The 22,806-nt window shown below is 40.5% G+C and overlaps 1 protein-coding gene across 1 annotated transcript in view; it reads left to right on the forward strand.

Annotated features, from left to right (window-relative positions):
• Positions 1 to 22,806, forward strand: part of LOC310927385 (polypeptide N-acetylgalactosaminyltransferase 10-like) — a gene marked incomplete at its 3' end in the record, with an annotated part of 79,556 nt that overhangs the window by 19,670 nt on the left and 37,080 nt on the right. The window contains exons 2-4 of the mRNA XM_083889680.1: positions 13,841 to 13,943; positions 15,200 to 15,338; positions 17,635 to 17,801. Coding sequence (XP_083745806.1) covers positions 13,841 to 13,943; positions 15,200 to 15,338; positions 17,635 to 17,801 — 409 coding nt within the window. The remainder of the gene's footprint in view (positions 1 to 13,840; positions 13,944 to 15,199; positions 15,339 to 17,634; positions 17,802 to 22,806) is intronic.

The raw sequence follows: 22,806 nt of genomic DNA on the forward strand, positions 1-22,806 counted from the left end.
TTGGCCCAGACGCCTCCAGGAGGTGAGGAAATTATGACACAAACATCTGCCCCTCTTAGTGCTACAGGAAATATTGATAAGTGACTTGACTAATGGTCCTGCTGCTCATGTTTAGATTACATTCTGGAGGCAGAGATGGAATATACTACTTGGAAATATGCTTGTATAAGCGCTTCATATCGTAAATAGGATGAGCCTTTTTAATGCGTTTGTACGGCAGCCCTGGAAGGACAAACCAGCCGGTGTTGGTGTTTGTGTGTGTTAGGGTTAGGGTTACTGCGTTAACACAGAAGAAGCTCATCCTTCCTGTTCCCTGACACACTTTGGGAAAGACACGGGTGAGTCTCACCGTTAGATGTCACCAATTCCGACAAACGGGACCTTGGATCGGACTTTTGCCAGCATCCTCCATCTCACAACAGTCCCCTAATGACCAAGCAGTCTGTGTCAGACCTTTAGGTTTGTACGTATGTTGAGCTGCGTTGTGTACTGAAGAATATCAGTCCGACACAGGATTCGACAGGTGAGCCTGCCCTCTGGTGGCGGGATATGGAGGACACTTGTCCTCCTCTTTCACAGCTCTCCACTACTGGAATTCAACTATCAAACATATGGAAGTGCGAAAGCATCCACTTAGAAAAGCCCCTTTATCCCATTAGAAAAATAATAGCAGAGAGTGATCTTATTTTGTTAAAATGTAGGATGGACAGTCGATTCAAATGGCGGCCCATAGCCAACATCTTAGTGGCCCAGCCAAGAAGAAAGTTCATGGTCACTTTAAAACCACAGAACCGGACATAACTGAATATATCTGATGTTTGTACTGCCCCCTGGTGCTTGTCACAGGAATTACACAGGTCGGATCACAACATCTTGATCATCCCGCAGATAAAATTTCCCTTGTTCCGCCTTACCTCACAAAAATTGCTTGCGCAAATGTGTCAATTGAAATAAATGCACTTTAAGATGCGTAAAAAATGTAAAAAATTATGCATTACGCGTTTATTTTTAACGTAAAATAGTCACAGCTAATACTGTGCACTTTTCATACTGCTGCTCACCGCCTATAACGTCACAGCTCTATGTTCAGGTAATCCTCGGCACCAAATCAGCGTTTGGTGTCGATCAAATCGAGACGATTAACGTCCAACGCCGCAGTTTTCCTCCTGTTGTCCCAGAACCTACCTGACACTCGATCTCTAAATTATAGAACACTGGCAGCGTTCGCGCTCCATTAATGGCCGCGATACCTTCATCCGAGTTGTTTGTTCAATACTCGAAAAAGTTCCGCGATGTGGAATCAGATTGAGATAAATGTTGTGTCATAAATCCTGCACAGAACATTTAAATAGAACGCTTGCCTTTTGTTTGGCGGCAGATCGTTGCAGATTTGGCAGGCGGCTTGTTGGCATTGACGGCAGTTGTTATAAACACTGACTCACTGTTTTTTTTTGTACAGAATAAACATCTTGCAAAAGGGCAGAATTGTTCAGACAACTTGAAAGTCTGAAAACTGCCAGTTTTTTTTCCTGTTTGCAATCAAGCCCAGTTTTGTGCCTGAAGAAGGCTCGCGAGCTGCCATCTGTCATGGCCTTTGTCCAGTTGTCTGCCTGGTGTTCTCCGGTCACTGCCGAGAGCTGAGGATGATAATTACGCCTATTGGGAGACGAGAGAGTGAGCGGAAAACCTCGCCGGGGAGGTCTCCACGCCTCAATCTCCAACCCCCTGATTCTCAACTTCAGCAGCAAAGAGCAGTGGAGCTCCGGAGCCGAGATTTGGAACAGATTCACGGTCAAAACTCCTCAAACTCTTTTTCAATAACTCAATATTTCTCTGAGGATTGGGACAAAAAACTAACAACAGATGAGTTCAACAAAGCAGACTCTGCCCCCAGCAATTTTCTCAACAGTGTTAAAAGGACATTTACATTTTCTTCTTTCTCGTCTACTCCCACTCCATCTCTTCTCCGCGAGGCCACGCGACCGCTGCTCATTGTACTTTTTAAACAAATGCATAACTTTTTTTGCGTGGTGTCCTCAAAACTCTGTCGTTATGAATACAAGTTATCATAAATTGAAAAAGACCGAGAAACAATCTCAAAACACAAGAGGAGGAGGACGACGATGATTGGTTGTCATCAGGGAAACGCAAAGGTGTGGTTTTTGAGGTTTTTCCCACTCTGGAACAACTTTACCAGATTCACCGAGACTCATTTTTGGTGGACAGTCCCGGGGACTTTTGGAAAGACGGCAGGAAGTCAGTCACAACTCATGGATAGCAAATGCTAATATGTGTTGGGCATAGCCATTGTCATCTGTTGAGGCCTACTGGAAAGTCATAAAGCCGAGTGAAAAGTTTGGGGTCATAAAAGGCCTCATGGTTGAGAACAAAGAAAGAGAGGCCATCCCCCCAAGGCGTCCAGCTGTGATGGACTCATTCCCCACAAACCAGTGCGGCAAATGACGTCACCAACAGACAACTGCCGACCCATTGGTGGAAATCACGGGATGCCCCGCCCCCGAGGCAAAGGTATCAAAACTGAAAGAACCCCCAGAGTTCAGCCTCTTCGAACCGGCTGTTAGCGTGAGTCTGTGTTTTGTTGGAGAGGATCAACACCCCGGAGATCTACACTCTTGCTGGCCAAGCTGTGAAGATTCTTCTTTATCCATTGCTACCCCATTTTTGGTTTTTCCCCTTTTTATTTCCTTTTTATTTTTGATCAGACTCAGTGAATAACTCCCTGCGAGTTATTCCTTGCTATACCTGCAGAAGAGGAGATCGTGATTTGCACGCTTCTAAATCACCGTCGACCAGCTGTCCCTGTCGTGAGTCGGTGGACCACGTATTACACAGCTTCAGAGCCGTGCAACGAGACGCCCGCTCTCTTCTCCGACACCATTACTGACCGAAGGACGAATTTGAATCGCGTGAAGCGACACCAGGACCCCCCCTTACTCGTCAGAAGACGACTCACAGTAAGCGATTGTGTCTGGGCAAAATAGCTTATTAAGAGCTTATTATTGAACACGGGTAGTGCACACCTGGTAGTTTCATTGTGTTTTTATTGTTGGCTGTAACCTTTAGAATAGTATTTGTAATCTAAAGCTAGCGGACTGTATAGCTGAATCGTGGCGCCGCCGGCACAGCTGATTAATTGTTTACTATTCTCTGTGTGCCTTTCGCTTCGCGCAGTGGCAGCGGCGATTGTAATAGAAGTCTTAATTTGACTGGTAAAACGGCATATTCAGAGACCCCTCCTTCTTGTTTACCTTTTGGCTTTGTTTGTTTACTTCCTGTTTCCCACGCTGTTACCAGCTGCCAAAGTGACACACCCCCCCCCTTTTGTTTCACACACACACACACACACACACATTCTTGTACTTGCTGCATACTGAGGACCAGCATTTCCACTTTATAAATCAACACAATTACAAATATCTACTTCAAGAATGACATCTACAAAGAACTACTGGTTGCAGTACCATAACATGTCTGCAGGTGGAGCCCCAGAGCAAAAAGGGCTGGAAAACTTTTTAGATTTTTTTTTTTTTTGGTCCAAAATTTGACAAAAAACGTCATACTATACTATATTGTCCAAATGGTTTTTGTTTTTTTTGAAAAATTGAGTATAGCATGTTATAGCAACCTAAGGAAGTGATTTGAAGTGAGGACCGGCCAAAATGTCCTCACTCCGTAAAAATGACCTCACTTTGTTGGTTAAAAACCCCCTCACTGGTCCTCAGTATGCCGCAAGTACAATAACACACACACACACACACACACACACTATTTCTGCACTCATATCCATGCCCCTTTCCTGAACATTCTGGGGTCGCACCAATCGCTCACTCAAGGCTAAATTCGGGAGGCCGTAACAATAACTGTTGGCTGGGAAACATTTTTGCAAGATACGATACTCTGTGTCTCATGTTTCAAGTCCGATACGATCTAAAAAAAAAAAGCTAAGTATCTATAAAGAGCTAAATATCATACAAAATATTGGAAAAAACAGTAGTGAAAAATTGTGGTCTGGTAGCTCCTGGTTTGTGTGTGAAGAGCTGGGACAGCCTGCTCAAACTGACTCGTCTGTGGAGTGGCTGCTGACAAGAAGGTGATGCCTTTGGAGGTCGAGGTAGAAGAAGAAGAGCTGTGTGCTCTGACACAACAGAGGGAAGAGAGTTGGCTTCCTCTGCTTCTTACTCGCGTTGACCCAAGGCGAGTCCAATTTGTGTTCCCTGGGAGAGCTCTGCTGCTCTTTGTCAAACTTTGTAATAGCAGCCTCTTCGCTTCCTCTACAACAACAGGTCAACACGACAGACACATGGATGTGTGCGTTTCAACAGGTTTCTCTCTGCCATGGTTATTAACCCTCGAGTCTCAAATCTTCTGTCCTTCTCTGTTCTACATTGACACACATCTATTAAACTCACATGAGTCCGATCCTGTGAGCGTCTCCCGCACTTGATTATCTTAGTTTAGTCCAGAATGACTGCTGTGTTTGTGATCTCACATGATCTCCATGAAGAAACACTGTCTGTCGTTACCCAGTTCATCTGCTAAATCCTCACGTAAACCAACCACTGATTGATTTTGGTTTATCACGTCAAAGCACCTATTATTTATTTTGTTAGTTTTTTTTTTCTACCCTAAACAGGACCATAATTTACTAAATGGATGTCATGAACTCTTCAAGATAACATTTGCTGATGTTATAAACCTTTTCATTACTCGCACAGCAGTGGAGTCGCCCCCTTATGGCCATTTCAAGAGGTTACAGACACTTCTGCATTGGCTTCACTGTGCCTTTTTGTGACATTTAAAGGACGAGCTAATGTCTAATCCTTTAAGTCTAAAAAATGTTGCTTATTTTAATCATTAAAGGATGAAATAAGTGATGTTTGCCCATTTTTTCCCAGAATAACGTAATCACAATGTGGTGCATGTTATTAACAATTTAAGATGTACAAAAACAAAAGGTTTTATTGAGAAAAACCACTGCACAGTTTTGTGTGTTAAATTCGAAGTTTGAACAGTATAAAACATGTTTACAATAAAAACATTTCAGTCTAGAGAAAATGTAGCTACGCATTTGCTGCATTTTATGTAATTTTAGGTCTTTGTTTTATGTATATTTTGCTTCGTCAGGTGAATAAGAACCTGATTTAAGATTAATTTTGGCGTAAAGATTTGCACATTAGCTGGAACGTAGCACACCGTGGCAGAAAAGGCAGCTCTCTGTTTATTAAAAGAAAAGTTGTTATGGGCTATTTTATATCTACATTTCCTGATTGAGGAGAACTGAAGTTATTGTTCATGTGAAGTGCAAATAAAAATATGCTTTCCATAAACTAATCGTGATGATGACTTGGCCAGATGGCGGACACACAGAATGAATGCGTAATAACCGCTGCTGTGAGTGTGTCATGGTTCGTTCGGGCCGTCGTGCTGAAGAAAAATAAATAGTGTCAGTTTTTGGCAGAAAGAAAATGTGTAATTCCCTAGAGTTCCTTCTTTTTTTCAACCCCTCGTGCTCATTCGTGTGTGAAGATGTTACCTGCGCCTCAACCATTGAACGACAACTCTGTTGAAATTACCGCCGCAGCCTGTTTGTGTCTGCCTCAGGCTTTTGTGTGAGCTCAGGACAGAGAGAGAGAAAAAGCCAAGGACGGTGATTTGTTCGTGTTTGTCGCCTTGCAGGACAAATCATGACAACAATGATGACAGTTCTTTCACAGAGCACCAACGCCAGAGGAGATGGAAGCACCTGTACCTCTGAAAACCCAAAAACCTGTCAAAGAGACAAAGACGGAGAATCCGACGGGTAAAGGAATGGCATCTCTCTCTCGCTGTGAAAGGCCCACGGCGGCCGCTCTGAGCACTAAATCCACAGCGGCAGCACCAATCCCACCCTATCTGACCCAACAGCAAACATAATCTGCTGTTGGGCAGATTAGCAGAGGACCACAGCTGCATGGAAATGAGTTTGGGTCAGCCAGCGTTTCAGAGAGGCTTGCTCGTCATAATCCAGAAAGAAAATCCCTCCATCGAGGTCAAGGCGGCGGCGGCGCGGTGTCGGTCTGCGATTTCTCTGCCGTCCGTCACGTCCTGGTTCAGGACTAGTCCACGCGTCGAGACCGAGGACGACAGAATCAGACCTCAGGAACTAACAATCGCCATATTTAAGGCTCAGTTTGTGGCATTCAGTGACATCTAGGGGTGACATTGTCCATTGCAACCAACTGAATCCCGGTTCTTGAGTTCTTCTGCCCCCTTTTCCCCCCAAGACATCTTTCACTTTCCATATCTCGCATTTATTTATTCAACCATTTTAGAAAGGTCTGCTTAATTAGCTTGGAGCAGCATATGTCTACAGCGATGCTAACGGCAGAACAATTTATCGTTTTCACGTCAAAATATGCAATTACCAAAAAATTAAAGGCTGCAGTTTAATTGTTCAAATGCTTTCGTTGGCTATTGGATTAAATCCTTGCATTTACAGAAAAGCAATTTTAAAATATTGAACTGATAGTTGACTCACTAAGTAAAAATCAGAAAAATTGCAAATGAATATTTTACGCAAGTCTTTCATGAAAATGTTGATTTCTTTCCCCAAAATCTGGTTCTACCTGCTTAAATAAAGGTTCCATTAACATAAATATAAAATAAAATGTGATCATATGGACTATTTTGATGATTGGATGAAAGAGACAGCTTCCGATTTTAGGCAGATGAGCATGTGGACATTCGTCTTTGATGTAAGCCTGCGTCCATACATCAACTCTAGAAATTGTGAAGAATATTGCATCTTCAGACGTTTGCTTCTTCAGGTCTTCATCCAGGCAAGGATTCGCTAACCTTTGCGTGTTCTCACACGCTCGACCTCGGGATAATATCGGGACGGGAGGTTCCCTGTGAAACTCACAGACGTCTGAGCTCTTACAAACACCGGCTCAAACTCAAACGCCTTGTGCAAACACACATTATTTAGTGACACGGGCGGTCTGTCTTTCGTGGTTCTGTGTGCAAACACTGACTGACACGTGGCCTTTTCTCATCAGTTAAATAGACCACTAAATGGCTACATTAAATTTAATGAGGGATCACACTGCCGGGTGACATGAGTTACATCCCCCGCCATCTTGGCTGTCCTCACATCTGCCTCTCTCTGTCTTTAGCCAAATCTGTGTCTGGTTTCTGGATTATATCATCCTTATGGCGAAACGGCGCCCCGTGTGAGGGCTGTCGGATCGTCTGAATGTGTCAAACGGCGACTCATGTTGGGGGTTAGGATCACTAAACCCTTAAACACGTGTATTAGACACGTGTTTCATGTTTTTGTTAAAGGCTTTCATGTTTTTGTGTTTCATGTTTTCTAAAAGTATCTGATGTTTTTGTAAATGTCTTTCATGTTGTTAAAAGTCTTTCATGTTTTGTAAAACTCTTTGATTTTTTGTAAGTCTTTCGTGTTTTTTAAAAGTGTTTGTGTGTGTAAGTCTTTCATGTTTTTGTAAAAGTCTTTGATGTTTTGTAAAAAGTCTTTGATGTTTTTGTGTTTCATGTTTGTTAAAGTCTGTCATGTTTTTATTTCACGTTGAGTAAAAGTCTCATGTTTGTGTAAAAGTCATGTTTTTGTGTTTCATGTTTTTGTAAGTCTTTCATATTTTTATTTAAACTCTTTGATGTTTTTGTAAAAAGTCATTCATATTTGTGTTAAAGTCTTTCATGTTTTTGTGATTCATGTTTTTGTGTTTCATGTTTTTGTTTTATGTTTTGTAAGTCTTTCATATTTTTGTAAAACTCTGTCATGTTTTGTGAAAGTCTTTCATGTTTTTGTGAAAGTCTTTCATGGTTTTGTGAAAGTCTTTCATGTTTTTGTGAAAGTCTTTCATGTTTTTGTGAAAGTCTTTCATGTTTTTGTAAAAGTCTTTCATGTTTTTGTGAAAGTCTTTCATGTTTTTGTGAAAGTCTTTCATGGTTTTGTGAAAGTCTTTCATGGTTTTGTGAAAGTCTTTCATGTTTTTGTAAAAGTCTTTCATGTTTTTGTGAAAGTCTTTCATGTTTTTGTAAAAGTCTTTCATGTTTTTGTGAAAGTCTTTCATGTTTTTGTGAAAGTCTTTCATGTTTTTGTAAAAGTCTTTCATGTTTTTGAGCCGTGTGGGTCTGTCAGATCGTCTGAAAGCGTCTTACGACGATACGGCGCCCGTGTGTGAGGCTGTTGCGTTGTTTTTCTGACACTGTCCTGTCGCTCTCGTGTTTGTTGCCGCCTCTTGAATATTAACAGAGTGGAAAAGTGCCCAGAGTGGAATGAGTTTGTGGTGGCGTGGAGTCTCCTGCTTTTTCCGACGATGGTGATTAGCCGCGCCGCGCCGCTGTGTCGTACAGCAGAGAAACGGATGACTGTGTTTGCTGCTGCCTTATTTTCCTCTCAGTGTGTGTGTGTGTGTGTGTGTGTGTGTGTGTGTGTGTGTGAGGTGACTGTAAATGGGCTTTCTTATGAGCTGACGGAGCTGGTGTCATCTTGTCATCTTATAAAAACCCTGGTAAAAGAAAAAATTATAATAGATAAATTCAAAGACAACCTGTGGGGTTTGTTATAGACTAATTATGTTGTCGGGTTTTTTTACAGTCAGTTTATCTTGTCAAAACAATCTGTGTGTGTGTGTGTGTGTGTGTGTGTGTTATAAATGAGACTCTAACAAACAAGACAACACCTATCAAACCTCCTATTAAGTCCAATAACAAAAAGAAAGATTGAGTTGTTTTCACTGTCGCCGTCTCGCGCCGCATCGTTTTTTCTCGTAATATAGATGATCGCACGTTTGACGTTATCCTTACCATGATCCATGTGTGTGTTGTTGTTGTACCATTATGTCGTATTTCCATCATGGCACACAGCTTGTGTGTCTGTTTTGTACGAGAATACGAAAATACTAAACTAAAATTTGCGTTTTTCTGTCGCACAATCATCAGCTGACCGTACTGTTGTACCATTTTACTCTCGTACCAAAGAATGGAACGATTGAGGGCAGGATATTTTGGTTCGATTCCTAATGAAATACGTACCTAAATATACATAAAAATACGTACTGATTATTAATTGTTACTAAATTAATCGTCCACTATTTTGATAATGGATTGATCAGTTTGAAGCTTTTTTGCCTAAATATACATAAAAATATGTACTGATTATTAATCGGTTCCTAAATTAATCGTCAACTATTTTGATAATGGATTAATTAGTTTGAAGCTTTTTTTCAAGATTTTAGATTTCTGATTGTTTTAGCTTCATAAATGTGAATAAGAAATCATTATATGTGAATGGTACGATTCTTAATGAAATACATACCTAAATATACATAAAAATACCAACTGATTATTAGCGTACCAATTGTTTTAGCTTCTTAAATGTGAATAAGAACTCATTTAATGTGAATCATTTCGGTTTGTGGATGAAAACAAGACGTAATTTCTCGTTTTCTGACATTTTATGGACCAAACGATTACATTTTATTAAATGTATCCGCACCGCGCTGATTCATTACGATATCTACCATATCGTAGCTTCTTAGGAGTGGCTTGGTGTGACTGCTGTTGGTTTTCACCAAATGCTGCCGTGAACGTGTGGATTCCCACGCTATGATGAGCGCCACCTAGTCCCGTTGATTTTTCGTCCTCCACCCCCCCCCCCCAAAAACGGTACGAGTCAAGTGTTAATGAGGCAGAATGTGATCGCGTCGCCCATCTGTTCCTCCAGATTACTGCACACTCGTCTTCTTTTCACTGTCGAGCTCAATTACCGCGTGTCAGGACCAAACGTGTGCACGTATTAGCTGGAAAAAGTTTTCCTCTCTCTCCTTGTCTTGTTTTTCAAGGTCTCGTTGAGCGACAAAAAAAAAAAGGGGGGGGGGGGAAGCCCCAGAGGAATATGACTGCGACTCACGCTGAAATTTTAATCAGGAGGAAATGGGGCGGCACAATCTCGCTTTCTTTCTTTTTGAGTATAAATGTGCACAGATGGACTCGTGTGACACGTGGAGAGCGTCTGCCTGTGACGGAGGGAAACGAGGAAGACGAGGAGGTAGAAAAGGACCTGGATACATTTTTATATCACTGCACTATAAGCAGAGGACAGTCAGAGGAGGCAATAATAGGTGATGCATTCATCACACTAACCCTGAAACCTGCTCACTGGACTCAAGGTTTCCCAGGTTTTTTTCCGTTTTATTGCGTTGACCTCGACTGTTGGTATAAGTGAACCTGCCTTTAAAAGCTCTCGTTGGAAGAGAATCCATCGTTTAATACGTGACGTTCAAACGGCAAATGTGAAGGAAAAAAAATAATGAGAGTTTGAATCAGAGCAGATTCAGTCTTTTGTTTTATATCGTCCACGTAGAATACTTCAGACCAGAGGTTGAATTGTAGATATCGTATCATGTCATAGAGTATTGTATAGTATCTTAAAGTATATTGTATTATAAAGTATAGTATTATAGAGTATAGTATCATATCGTATCATATAGTAATGAATCCTATGGTATCGTATCATATAGTATTGTATCATATAGTATGATATTGTATCGTATCGTATCGTATGATATAGTATCGTATCATATAGTATCGCGTCATATAGTATTGTATTGTATGATGTCGTATCATATCATATCTTATAGTACCGTATTGTATCATATAGTATCGTATCATATAGTATGATATTGTATTATATCATATAGTATCATATAGTATGATATTGTATCGTATCGTATTGTATCTTATAGTATCATATTGTATCATATAATATTGTATCTTATAGTATCATATTGTATCATAAAATATCGTATCATATAGAACGATAGTATATGTAGTATCGTATCATATAGTATGATATCGTATCGTATCTTATAGTATCGTATTGCATCATAGTACGATACTATATAGTACTGTATCATATAGTATGATGTCATATTGTATCATATCGTGTCATATAGTATGATGTCGTATTGTATCATATCGTGTCATATAGTATGATATTGTATCGTATCGTATTGTATCATATCGTGTCATATAGTATGATATTGTATTATATCATATAGTATCATATAGTATGATATTGTATCGTATCGTATTGTATCTTATAGTATCATATTGTATCATATAATATTGTATCTTATAGTATCATATTGTATCATAAAATATCGTATCATATAGAACGATAGTATATATAGTATCGTATCATATAGTATGATATCGTATCGTATCTTATAGTATCGTATTGCATCATAGTACGATACTATATAGTACTGTATCATATAGTATGATGTCATATTGTATCATATCGTGTCATATAGTATGATGTCGTATTGTATCATATCGTGTCATATAGTATGATATTGTATCGTATCGTATTGTATCATATCGTGTCATATAGTATGATATCGTATAGTATCATAGTTTCACATACATCGGTATACGTGTTAATCACGTCGGGACGGTCCAAAAAGTAAACAATGACTTTGGTGTAAGTCGTACAGGAAGGCCGGCATCTTGGGTTGAACAGCCATTTTTAGTATTATTATTATTTAATAATATTCTTGTTATTGCTTTATACTACTCCGCATGCGCAATACGCAAACGGTCACTCTGCGACCTTAATCTGCCACTGGAGGAGGCGACGGCGACCCGTTTTAGCCGCGAGTCCTCGCTCCGGTTTTGTTATTCAGTGTCGCTGCTCCCCTGATTAATAATTCCACTGTATTTCATGCAGCCACTGGTGCCTTTGTGTTTAAAGTGTTTCCCTAATTGCTTCCTTCCATCAAGCTAATTATTACTCCATTGTGCTGTGATCCTGTAATTCACGGCGCGGAGTCACCGCGAGTCGAGTCGGCAACGGAATGACTAAACAACGGCGGCCAGGACTGTCTGTGTGTGTGTGTGTGTGTGTGTGTGTGTGTGTGTGTGTGTGTGTGTGTGTGTGTGTGTGTGTGTGTGTGTGTGTGTGTGTGTGTGTGTGTGTGTGTGTGTGTGTGTGTGTGTGTGTGTGTGTGTCTGTGTGTGTGTGTGTATCTGTGTCTGTGTGTGTGTCTGTGTCTGTCTGTGTGTATCTGTGTCTGTGTGTGTGTGTTCATATATAAGGTCTCTGTGGGGCTGTGCGTCACAGCATTGATATTCTCCTCACGGGGTCGTCAGGCATGAAATAGAAGAGCAGCGTTTGTGTGGATTGACTCTGCTGGAGAGTGAGAGGCTGATGCTCGGGAGAAATCTGCGAGCTGACACTGACAGAGGTGCGAGGGAGGCTGTGTGTGTGTGTGTTTGTGTGTGTACACACCTCTGTTGTTGTGTAACAGTGTGACACACACGTGTGTGTGTGATTATGCAAGCCCAGGTACCACAGGTGTGAAACGTTGTAATTTGAGGATTTGTTTGTGGTGGTGATGCCTGTGCTTGTTCACGCTGTTGCTGTCCAGTCCAGTCGTGTGAAAAGTACCTTGTTAAAGGTGATACTTGAGTAAAAGTACATTGAATTGATCGATCACTTCAAGTTGTGTTGTTTTATGAATGTTTAAAACAAAGTTTCTCTCGATTTTTCAGCATCTTAAATTGTGAATATTTCTACGATACTCATATAATACTATATGATACGATACTGATACTGATATGATACAATATGATACAATACAATAGTGATACGATAAGATACTGATACTGATACTGATACAAAATGATACAATACTGAAGACAGGACTATATAATACGATACAATACCATATGATATGATACGATACTATATGATATGATACAATATTGATACAATACGATACTGTATGATATTATACAATACTGATACAATACTATATGATATGATACTATATGATACCATACGATACCATACTATACAATACTGACACGATACTGATACAATGCTATATGATATGATACAATACTGATACGATACTGATATGATACGATACTGAGACAGTACTATATGATACGATACAATACTGATACGATACTGATATGAAACGATACTGAGACAGTACTATATGATACGATACAATACCATATGACATGATACGATATTGATACAATACAATACTCTATGATATTATACGATACTGATACAATACTATATGATCCTATACGATACCATACGATACTGATACAATACTGATACAAAACTGTATGATACAATACGATACTTTGTGATACGATACGATACTATATGATACGATGTGGTATGACACAATTCTATATGTTATGATACAATACTGATACAATACGATATGACACAATACAATATTGATACGATACTGATACAATACTAAAGGATACAATACGATACTATATGATGCTATATGATACTAAACGATACTATATGATACGATACGGTGCGACAATACTATATGATAAGATACAATACTATACGACACTCTACTAAATTATATGATACAATACTATATGATACAATTCCTCGATTTAATCGATTATTAATCAATTACTAAATTAATCTATGAACTATTTTTGATTATCAATTAATCGGTTTGAGTGTTTTTAAGCAATTAAAACGTTTTTTTCTGATTCCTGACCCTTTTAAAGTGAATATCTTCTTGTTTCTTTGCTCCGTGTAACAAAGAAATCATTAAAACTGAATACATTTGGGGTTTTCTGGACAAAACAAGACATTTTGAGAACATCTGATCAACATTTTCTGGACGAAAAAACAAGGACTCTTGTTGCTGAATGTTGTCACTTTGATATTTATGTTACTCCATGTCGCACAAGTGTCTCTTTGAAGGACAGGATTCAGGCTCCGCTTCATGTTTTATTCTCTCTCTGTGTCTCGCAGAACGTAAACCGGCCGGTGAAGGACGCTCAGGTGGGACGCGACGGCTTGCGAAGGAAAGACTGGCACGACCACGAGGCAATCAAAAGAGACGCGTCTCGCGCCGGTGAGTGTGTGCCTGCTGCGCCGTGCACTGCTCACGCCGCTCATAAATAACCTGTGAAATGCAGATGAGGAAGCCCGGTGACATTTTCATGGTGCATGCACACGGTGTTTACAGTCTCTGAAGAAAAGAGTCTCGCAAATCTCACAAATCACCGTCTCCTCTGGCTCCACATTCTCCTCTGCAGCAGGCGTCGTAAATCCACTTCCTGCGAATGTTCTTTATATTTACTACAATCATCACAAATTCTCTTTTATTCTCTGCTCAGGGAAATCAGCCTCTGTACAGACACTGTAAATAATGCATAATGGTTTTATTGCTGCGAGGATGCGGGCTGATACGTCTGCGAGGCGCGGGTTTAAACAGTCAAATTTGAGCAGGATGTGTACGCAAAAATATGTATTAGCGATTAGCCTAGGATTTGTGAGTAAAAAAAACATGGATTAGCCATTAGCTTTTTTATTTAATATCTGTTTTTGCAGTAATTAGCTTAAAATCTTTAAAAAATAATATCAGATTTATAGCAGGATATGTTAGCAAAAAAACATGTATTAGCGATTAGCTTTTTTATTAAATATCAGTTTTAGCAGAAATTAGCTTAAAATCTTGAAAAATAATATCAGATTTGTAGCAAGATGTGTTACCAAAAAAACATGTATTAGTGATTTGCTATTTATTAGATATCTGTTTTAGCAGAAATTAGCTTAAAATCTTTAAAAATAATATCAGATTTGTAGCAGGATATGTTAGCAAAAAAACATTTATTAGCGATTAGCTTTTTTATTTAATATCTGTTTTTGTAGTAATGAGCTTAAAATCTTTAAAAAATAATATCAGATTTGTAGCAGGATATGTTAGCAAAAAAAACATGTATTAGCGATTAGCTTTTTTATTAAATACCTGTTTTAGCAGAAATTAGCTTAAAATCTTTAAAAATGATATCAGATTTGTAGCAGGATATGTTAGCAAAAAAAACATGTATTAGCGATTAGCTTTTTTATTAAATATATGTTTTAGCAGAAATAAGCTTAAAATCCTTAAAGCAATAATCAGATTTGTAGCATGATTATTTGAGCAGAAAATGGACCTCGTCTTCTGGTGTGAAAAGCCTGCAACATAGCATTTAGCCACCAGGGGGTGACTCCACTTTTCCACAGGAAAATTAGCTTCTCTTTCTCGCACATTTTTGGGATATTTGAGAAGATCGGTCGGATCTTCGGAAAATCACCTCATCATTTGCTCTCTCTGCATATTTGTAGGTAACGGGGAACAGGGGAAGCCGTTCCCACTGACCGACGCCGACCGCGTTGACCAGGCGTACAGAGAGAACGGATTCAACATCTACGTCAGCGACCGGATCTCCCTCAACCGCTCCGTCCCCGACATCCGTCACCCAAAGTGAGTCTGGTTTTAGCTCAGGAAACAGGGGAAACAGGAGGTTCTGACGTTGATGTTTCCACAGAAATGAGATGATTCTAGATTCCGAACATCTCTAAGGAGCAGTCAGGATACACCTTTCATTGATTTCAAGGTTTATTTTGGTGCAGTACAGTTTTGGAATGGTACAGTCCTGAGTTAGCCACGTTCTCATGGCCACGTTTGACGATGACAAGAACACGGGTGACGTGGTTTGGAAGCGGTCTAGCTCCACCCCGACTGTACCCTTCAGACAATCGTGGGTGTTTTTACGATTTTAGGCTGATATGAAGAGATTATCTGGCCAAATTAGCCTGAAGTGTGAAGATATTGTCGTAAGTGTGACACATGTTCGTTATTTACGACTTGGGGGCATGAACAGAAACCGGCGATAACTAATGTGAGCGAGTTGACCTAGAAACAGATGTTGCGAACTTTTGTTTGGAACTACGACTAAGACTAAGTTGATGACTTCATTGACAGTTTTCAACATCGCGCAAACACCAGCTACTAACTGGCGCCGCCGATATTCTGAAGTCACGTTAAATTGCGCCTGTTTCCGCGAGATCTCAACATCCCTTGAATCTCCTTCCCCGGAATTGTTGGATTAAACGCCGAGTTTGTGTGTGTGGCTGGATCTTTCCAATCTGGATTTGAAAGATCCAGATTTGGATCACGTTTTTGAAATCAGGGTTATCGGCGTTTGTGGTCGAAAACCCTCCAATGTGGAACAGATTTAAGAAGAACGTGAACGCAAACACACACACACGCACACACACACACACACACACACACACACACACACACACACACACACACACACGACAGACTATTTTGAGCCTTATTTACACCTTTATTTTCCTCCAGCTGGATCAGCACCAACTCATTACGACAAGCAGTGTTTGGAACAATTGTTCCAGTTATCAGGCTCCACAGTGGAGTCACAGGGGAGGTGTAGCTCTGCTGATTACGCTCCACACGGCACCTATGAGCTTATAAACCATGTTTCTGACAGCAATTATCAGTGTCATTGATGCCCCCCCCCCACACACACACACACACACACACACCATGTTCCATCTGTGCACAGGGTGTGAAGAACTGTTGATCGATGGATTCTGGGCACTGGAGCAGCTTTTATTTTGACAGCGTTGGCACGAGTGTTTGTTTTTAAAGAGGGCTTTTCCTCTTTGAAGGTGTTTTCTGGATCGTTTGCATCGATCTCGCGTTAACGCGTGGCTTTTAGACACAGAGCGTTTGCTTTGTTTATGTATGATCTTCACACCACGGGGGGGTTTGAAGTGTGGCTTTCCTGCTTTAGCTCCGTGAATAAAGTCGTAACTGTTAAGAGAATAACGTCGTAAAATGATTACAATAAAGTCGTATTAAGAGATTAAGTCGTAATTTTATGAGAATAAAGTCATACAATTATGAGAATAAAGTTGCAATCTTATGAGATTAAAGTCATAATCTCATGAGAATAAAGTCGTACAATTATGAGAATAATGCCCTAATTTTAAGAGAATAAAGTCGGAATCTTATGAGAATAAAGTCGGAATCTTATGAGAATAAAGTCGGAATTTTATGAGAATAAAGTCGTAATACAAGAATAAAGTCTTAATCTAATGAGAATAAAGTTGTACAATTATGATAATACAGTCGTAATTATTAAGAGAATAAAATCGTAATTATTATGAGAATAAAGTCATAATAATTATGAGAATAAAGTCATAATCTTATGAGAATGAAATCGTAATTTTATGAGAATAAAGTGGTAATCTTGTGAGAATAAAGTCATAACATCAAGTCATAATTTTATGAGAATAGAGTAATCATTTTGTGGGAATGAAGTTGTAATATTAAGTCGTAATCTGATCAGAATAAAGTCATAATCTTATGCGAATAAAGTTGTAATCTTGTGTGAATAAAGTCGCAATTTTATGAGAATAAAGTCCAAACATCAAGTCGTACTCTTATGAGAATAAAGTCTTAATCTTATGAGAATAGTCGTAAAAAAAAATCAGCTAAACCATTTGAAAATTTAAATTTGAAATGATTAAAATGAATTTCAGATTACCAACTGTAATCTGCATCAAGAACGCAGAGCATTCGGTGAAGTAACATTTTGGTTTTAGCTGTAATTAAAAATAAAGAAATACTTCATCTTTGTGTCACATTATCTTCCTACAGGTGGTAAATAAAAATGGCTGCTGGTGTTTTCCTCTCTCGTGATGTCAAATGTCTTGATTGTGTGTGTTTGTGTGTGTTTGTGGCTCAGCTGTAAACAGAAGCTGTACTCAGACCAGCTTCCCACCACCAGCGTCATCATCCCGTTCCACAACGAGGGCTGGTCCTCGCTGCTCAGGACCGTCCACAGCGTCCTCAACCGCTCGCCGCCGCCGCTCATCGCCGAGATCATCCTGGTGGACGACTTCAGCGACAAAGGTACAGAGGACACGGGGCTGTTGTTCAGCTGTTTGTTTGAAGTCCTCGCTTTAACGATTTCTCCTGCGTTTCAAAGTCTGTTAAAACGAGTTTTGTGGTGGAACTTTTGCTGTTAGTCGTGGGGACGTTTGAGCCCGGAGGAGTTTTTTCTATGTCCTGCAGATTTGTGTTGATGTCGCTGCCTTTTTCGAGACTCCGTCTGCGAAAGAGCTGGAAATGATCATTTGTCTTTACCTTTTTTATTCAAGCTTTGAGTTAATACATGCGAGCTATTAATAGTATTAATGTATTAATATTAAAGGTGAAGTAAGTAGTTTATAGTGCCATCTAGAGGAGAGGCTGAAATTTACAACAAAGACCTGCTCCTCTGCTCACCCCCTCCCTTCCGTGAGCGCTACGGTATCCTCAGCTGGTCAAATGTCGTCCTCGTCGTCTTTCTCCGTGTCAGCAGATGAGGTTCGTGAGGCGAGGGAGAGGGCGGAGCTACCGCGGCCGTAGCAGACGAAGCGGAGAGAGATGAGGCGGGACTTCTGCTACAAGTAAAGAGATGCTTGATTTGTTCTCTCGCGTTTGTCCTTACAGGCTCCGGTAGAAACATGGCGTCTCGCTGCTAACAGTGGCTATGCAACCGCGGCCCGCGACCATGTTATTTTACATGACTTTTTGAAACCCTACGAAAATGAAACAAAGATTATTATACAGTGACTAGACAATGCAGGAGCACATAATATGTATAAAAAAGTGGATTTTGGGTTATATAAACCCATTAATACTACACATTGTCCCTTTAAATAATATTTTTTACTTTACTTACTGTACTTTACTAACACCTTTACTTTGAAATGGTGTGCAACGTCACTCTAAATATTTTTAATTTAGCCCCCTGGGGCTCTTGACCAGACTAGAAGTTCATCAGACTAGAAGTTCATCAGACTTTTTTCCACTTGCCCCAGGCTCCAGGCCCCTGGGTCATGTTGAGTTTGAGGCCCCTGGACTATGAGTTGCTCTCAAATACGTTTATTTATTTGTTATTTTTCAGCTTTTATCAGAGAGAACAGATGTGTAATGATAAAAACATGAGAATGGACTGGAGTTCTAAATGCAGTCGTCCTCACAGTCGTCATGGAGATCACGATCATCATCTTGGGGGCTGAGAATGTGCCGTTTCCCGATGATGATGATGGTGATGATGATGAGGGCGGCGCTGCGCGACCCCCTCGCCCCGGTGTTCTTGTGCGGATTGCTTCCCCCCCCTCTACGCTCGCTGCCTAATCAGTCTGAACCCGGGAGTTAATGCACAGAGCTGATCCCTTACATAATAAATCAGAGCACAAGTGCGGTGTCATCGCCGGGCGCTGAGAGAACAAGATATTCATTATCGGTTCAGAGACGACGACGACGACGACGACGACGCTGCTGCTGCCGCTGAGCATAATTTCCTGTTCACTTTCCCCCCATTTCCTGAGATGTTAAATAGTGCACGAGAACCCGTGTGCAGGGAGCAGAGAGGGACACAAAGAGGAGGATTTTATTTTTTATTGGACGTTTCAGACGAGAATATTACGTTTTCATGGAGAGTTGTGACCCGGGTTGACTTTTCCGTACATGGTTCCAGTACGTTAATGAAATGGTTTTTACCACCACTGAATGAGGTCACATGACTGATGCTAACAAACACGTGGTTAGCTCTAGGTAGCGCTAGGGTTGCAAAATTCCAAGACTTTTGTTTTTTTACAAAGCTGGAAACTTTCCGTGGGAATTTTTGGGAATTATGGGAATAAACTGGAAATCTTTACTTTTTTATGAGCCCACAAAACAAATAAAAGACTAATAAAGCCACACATTTGCTTCAATTTTAAATTTTTAATCAGACTTTTTTGGGGAGTTTTGGATGTGGAGCTGTAAGAAATATTCCCGTCAACATTCATGTTTTTGTTGTTCAGTGAAAGCATAAAGCGTTCCGAAAATTTTACGTAAAACATTCCTATTCCATCTCTGAACAATTTCTAACTAAATGTTTATATTATTATATAATAGTATATCACTCACTTTCTTTAAATTATCCAAAATTTACATTTAATTCTCATTAATTCCCATAAATTCCCATAATTCCGGTGTAAAGTATCCAATTTAGAATATTTCCAAAATAATCAAAGTGTCCATGGAAAGTTTCTGGATATTTACTTTACTTTATGAACTTACCGGGAATTTCCCACCTCTTTGCACCCCTTGTTATCGCTATAGCGTTATTGTTGTCCGTGTTAAACGTTGAATTGTTGCCGTGGTTACGTCTCTACGTCCTTATGCCCGCGGGAATATTCACGCACAGGCGATTTCAGCGAAGCGGCGTTCTAATTCGGTCGATAATTTGCCCAAAATTAGCAGTCGCCATGGTTACGATTAGTTAGCCGGGTAACCCTTCGGGTTAGGGGTTAGCTAACGTGTGCTCATGCTACAATAGCTACAACAACAGAAACTATACATCTTTCTCTTATCGCACGAATCCTCAAGATTGTGACGTTGTTTCGAAACAAAATATTCGATTTACAACGGAAATCGTGAAGAATCAGCCTTGCTAAAATGCTAAAGACGCCTATAACGGGGGGTAAACGTGCTTTGTTGGTGTCTCACTACAGCAATTGATGCCATTTTGTCGCCGTCGACACACTGAGCATCGACAAATGATGAGCTGTTCGTCGGGCGGCAGTCGCTAATGAGCGCGCGGCTCTTTGTGTGGTGTAATTATAGCTTCAGCAGCAGCAGCAGCAGCAGCGATCGCATCGTTTTTTTCCCCTTTTTATTAAAAAATCACAACGACGAGTCGCGTTCGACTGGGAGGAAACCTGGTGATTTATATCTGTCTGTGGCGTTCTGTTTTTGTGTGGACGTCAGGTTCTCTCCTTCTTCTGATATCATCGTGTGTGTGTGTGAAGTCGAAAAAAAAAGGAAACGTCTTGCTGTGCTTTTTATTCAGAATCTGTGCTCAGGGGGAACAAAGTGCGGACGACAGGAAGTGCGACGGTGTCAGCCGTGGACTGCTGTGTGCTACAGATCATCAGATTCAAGGCGGGGGTCAGATGGCTTTCTCTGGGAGGATTAATATTTATTTATTCCCCACTGTGCGCTCACTTTTTCATATTCTTTGCACTTCATAGACAAAAGGGACGTGCTTTTAGAAAACATTGGGCCTGTGACAGTTTGATCTATTACAAGCCCTTTTTCCAGCATTCTACATTTGTGTCACCGACTCTCTCACACCAAAGCCCACAGAGAAAATCAGCGATTGTTACATCACAGCACACAGGAGTTGTTGATCCACTGCTTCCTCCTTCACTCATTTCAAATGTTTTATTTTGTTAATTCGGCTTTTGAAAACCTTCACTCAGATTAACCTCAGTGACACAAAGTGACCACACGAGGCAGCAGTAGACCAGCAGCTTTCGTGTCCCCGTGAGCCAATATCACTGATTTTCTCTATGAGCTTTGGTGTGGGAGAGTGAGTGGTTTACAAAGGCCGTCAAACACACCCTGAAGATGTCGTATTTGTATTTTTCCGTATCAAACCGACACTGAGTCGACTCGTACGTAATTAGAAGCTGTCATTTCTAACGTTACGTTGCAGATTTTGTTTTTAAATAACATATACGATGATCACTTCAGGACTCGCTGCTGTGGACAGCTCCACTGTACAGATTATTATTATCAAGTGAGTCTTAGGCTCATAATCCGTCTCTTTTAGAGATTGAGGGGGTCAACAAATCTCCTTAATCTGACTCTGGTGGATCTGCCAGTTTCTCCCATGCTCTCTCACTCTCTCTCTCTCTCTCTCCGTTAATCCCTGATGTTGTTATTGTTGACGACGACGATGGTAAATGTCAGCTTTCAACGTCGCTCGCTCAATCAAAAAAAAAAAAGCCTCCATTCCTCACTGACATTCAACAATCATGCGGCAGGAACTCTTATCACAGACGCGACAGAGAGGCAGCGACTCTTCCTCCTACTGTAGCTCCAAGAGGAAATAATATCATGCACCTGCTGGGGTTTGAATAAGGCTTTGGAAAGATTGAAAAAGGAAAGTAGAGCGTCCCCCGCTGTCTTTATGATTCCTATTGATGCTGCCGAGTCAAAATAAAAGCCTTATTTTTACCGCATGAAAGAGAAAAACATGCTGTTGAATCGAGACAAACAACAATCGCAACCTGATGATGAACAAACGCGTTTATTTCCTCATTATTTAACATTTATTTTATCATTCTTGAGCTGATTCAAAACACCTAAATGTCTCAAACTCAAATCCCCCTGTGGGCTGATGAACGTCTAGTCTGGTCAGGAGGGAACCGGTGAGGGAAAGCGAGAAAAAGTACGTTTTTGGGGGGAAACAACAGTTTTGTAGTTGTGAAGGCAACAATATTTCACAGAATTTCAAAATAAAAGTGTAACGATGTATCATTCACTATGAAAATACATTTAGGCTGAAAAATGGAAGTTTGCGGTCTTCGTGTGGTGGAGCAGTGGCTATCGTTGCATCATGGTACGGTTTTGGTTTGGTACGGTATGACACGGTTTGGAACGGCAATTCCTTGAGTCAGGCGTCCGTTTCAGCTGAGAACAGACCCTTTAATGGGTCGGCACGTTGTGCGCTACGTCAGCAATTTCCCATAGCGTGATGTCGTACGGCTACGACGACAACAAAATTGCTGGGTTTGTGGCAATCTTTGGGATGTCTAGCGCTGACCCTGATCGTACCGTGGTACTCTGGTACCCATAGGGGAAGGGTGACAAAAAATGTAATGGTTGATGCTGGTGCTTGTGATTCTGTTGCTAAGGTAACACCCAAAAAAATACGTCAATTGAGGTTCAAATGTGGCTAAAAAAGACCTGGGTTCATGACCCCGGTTCTCCTTCTATGCAGAATGTGCATGTTCGACTCATGGGTGCGTTGGTTTTCGTTTACTGGTAGTTTTTTCATTTTAGTAGTAGTTTTACTTGTAGTTTAGTAGTTTTA

This window comes from Microchirus variegatus (assembly GCF_963457635.1).
Source record: "Microchirus variegatus genome assembly, chromosome: 5".
Classification (NCBI taxonomy): domain Eukaryota; kingdom Metazoa; phylum Chordata; class Actinopteri; order Pleuronectiformes; family Soleidae; genus Microchirus; species Microchirus variegatus.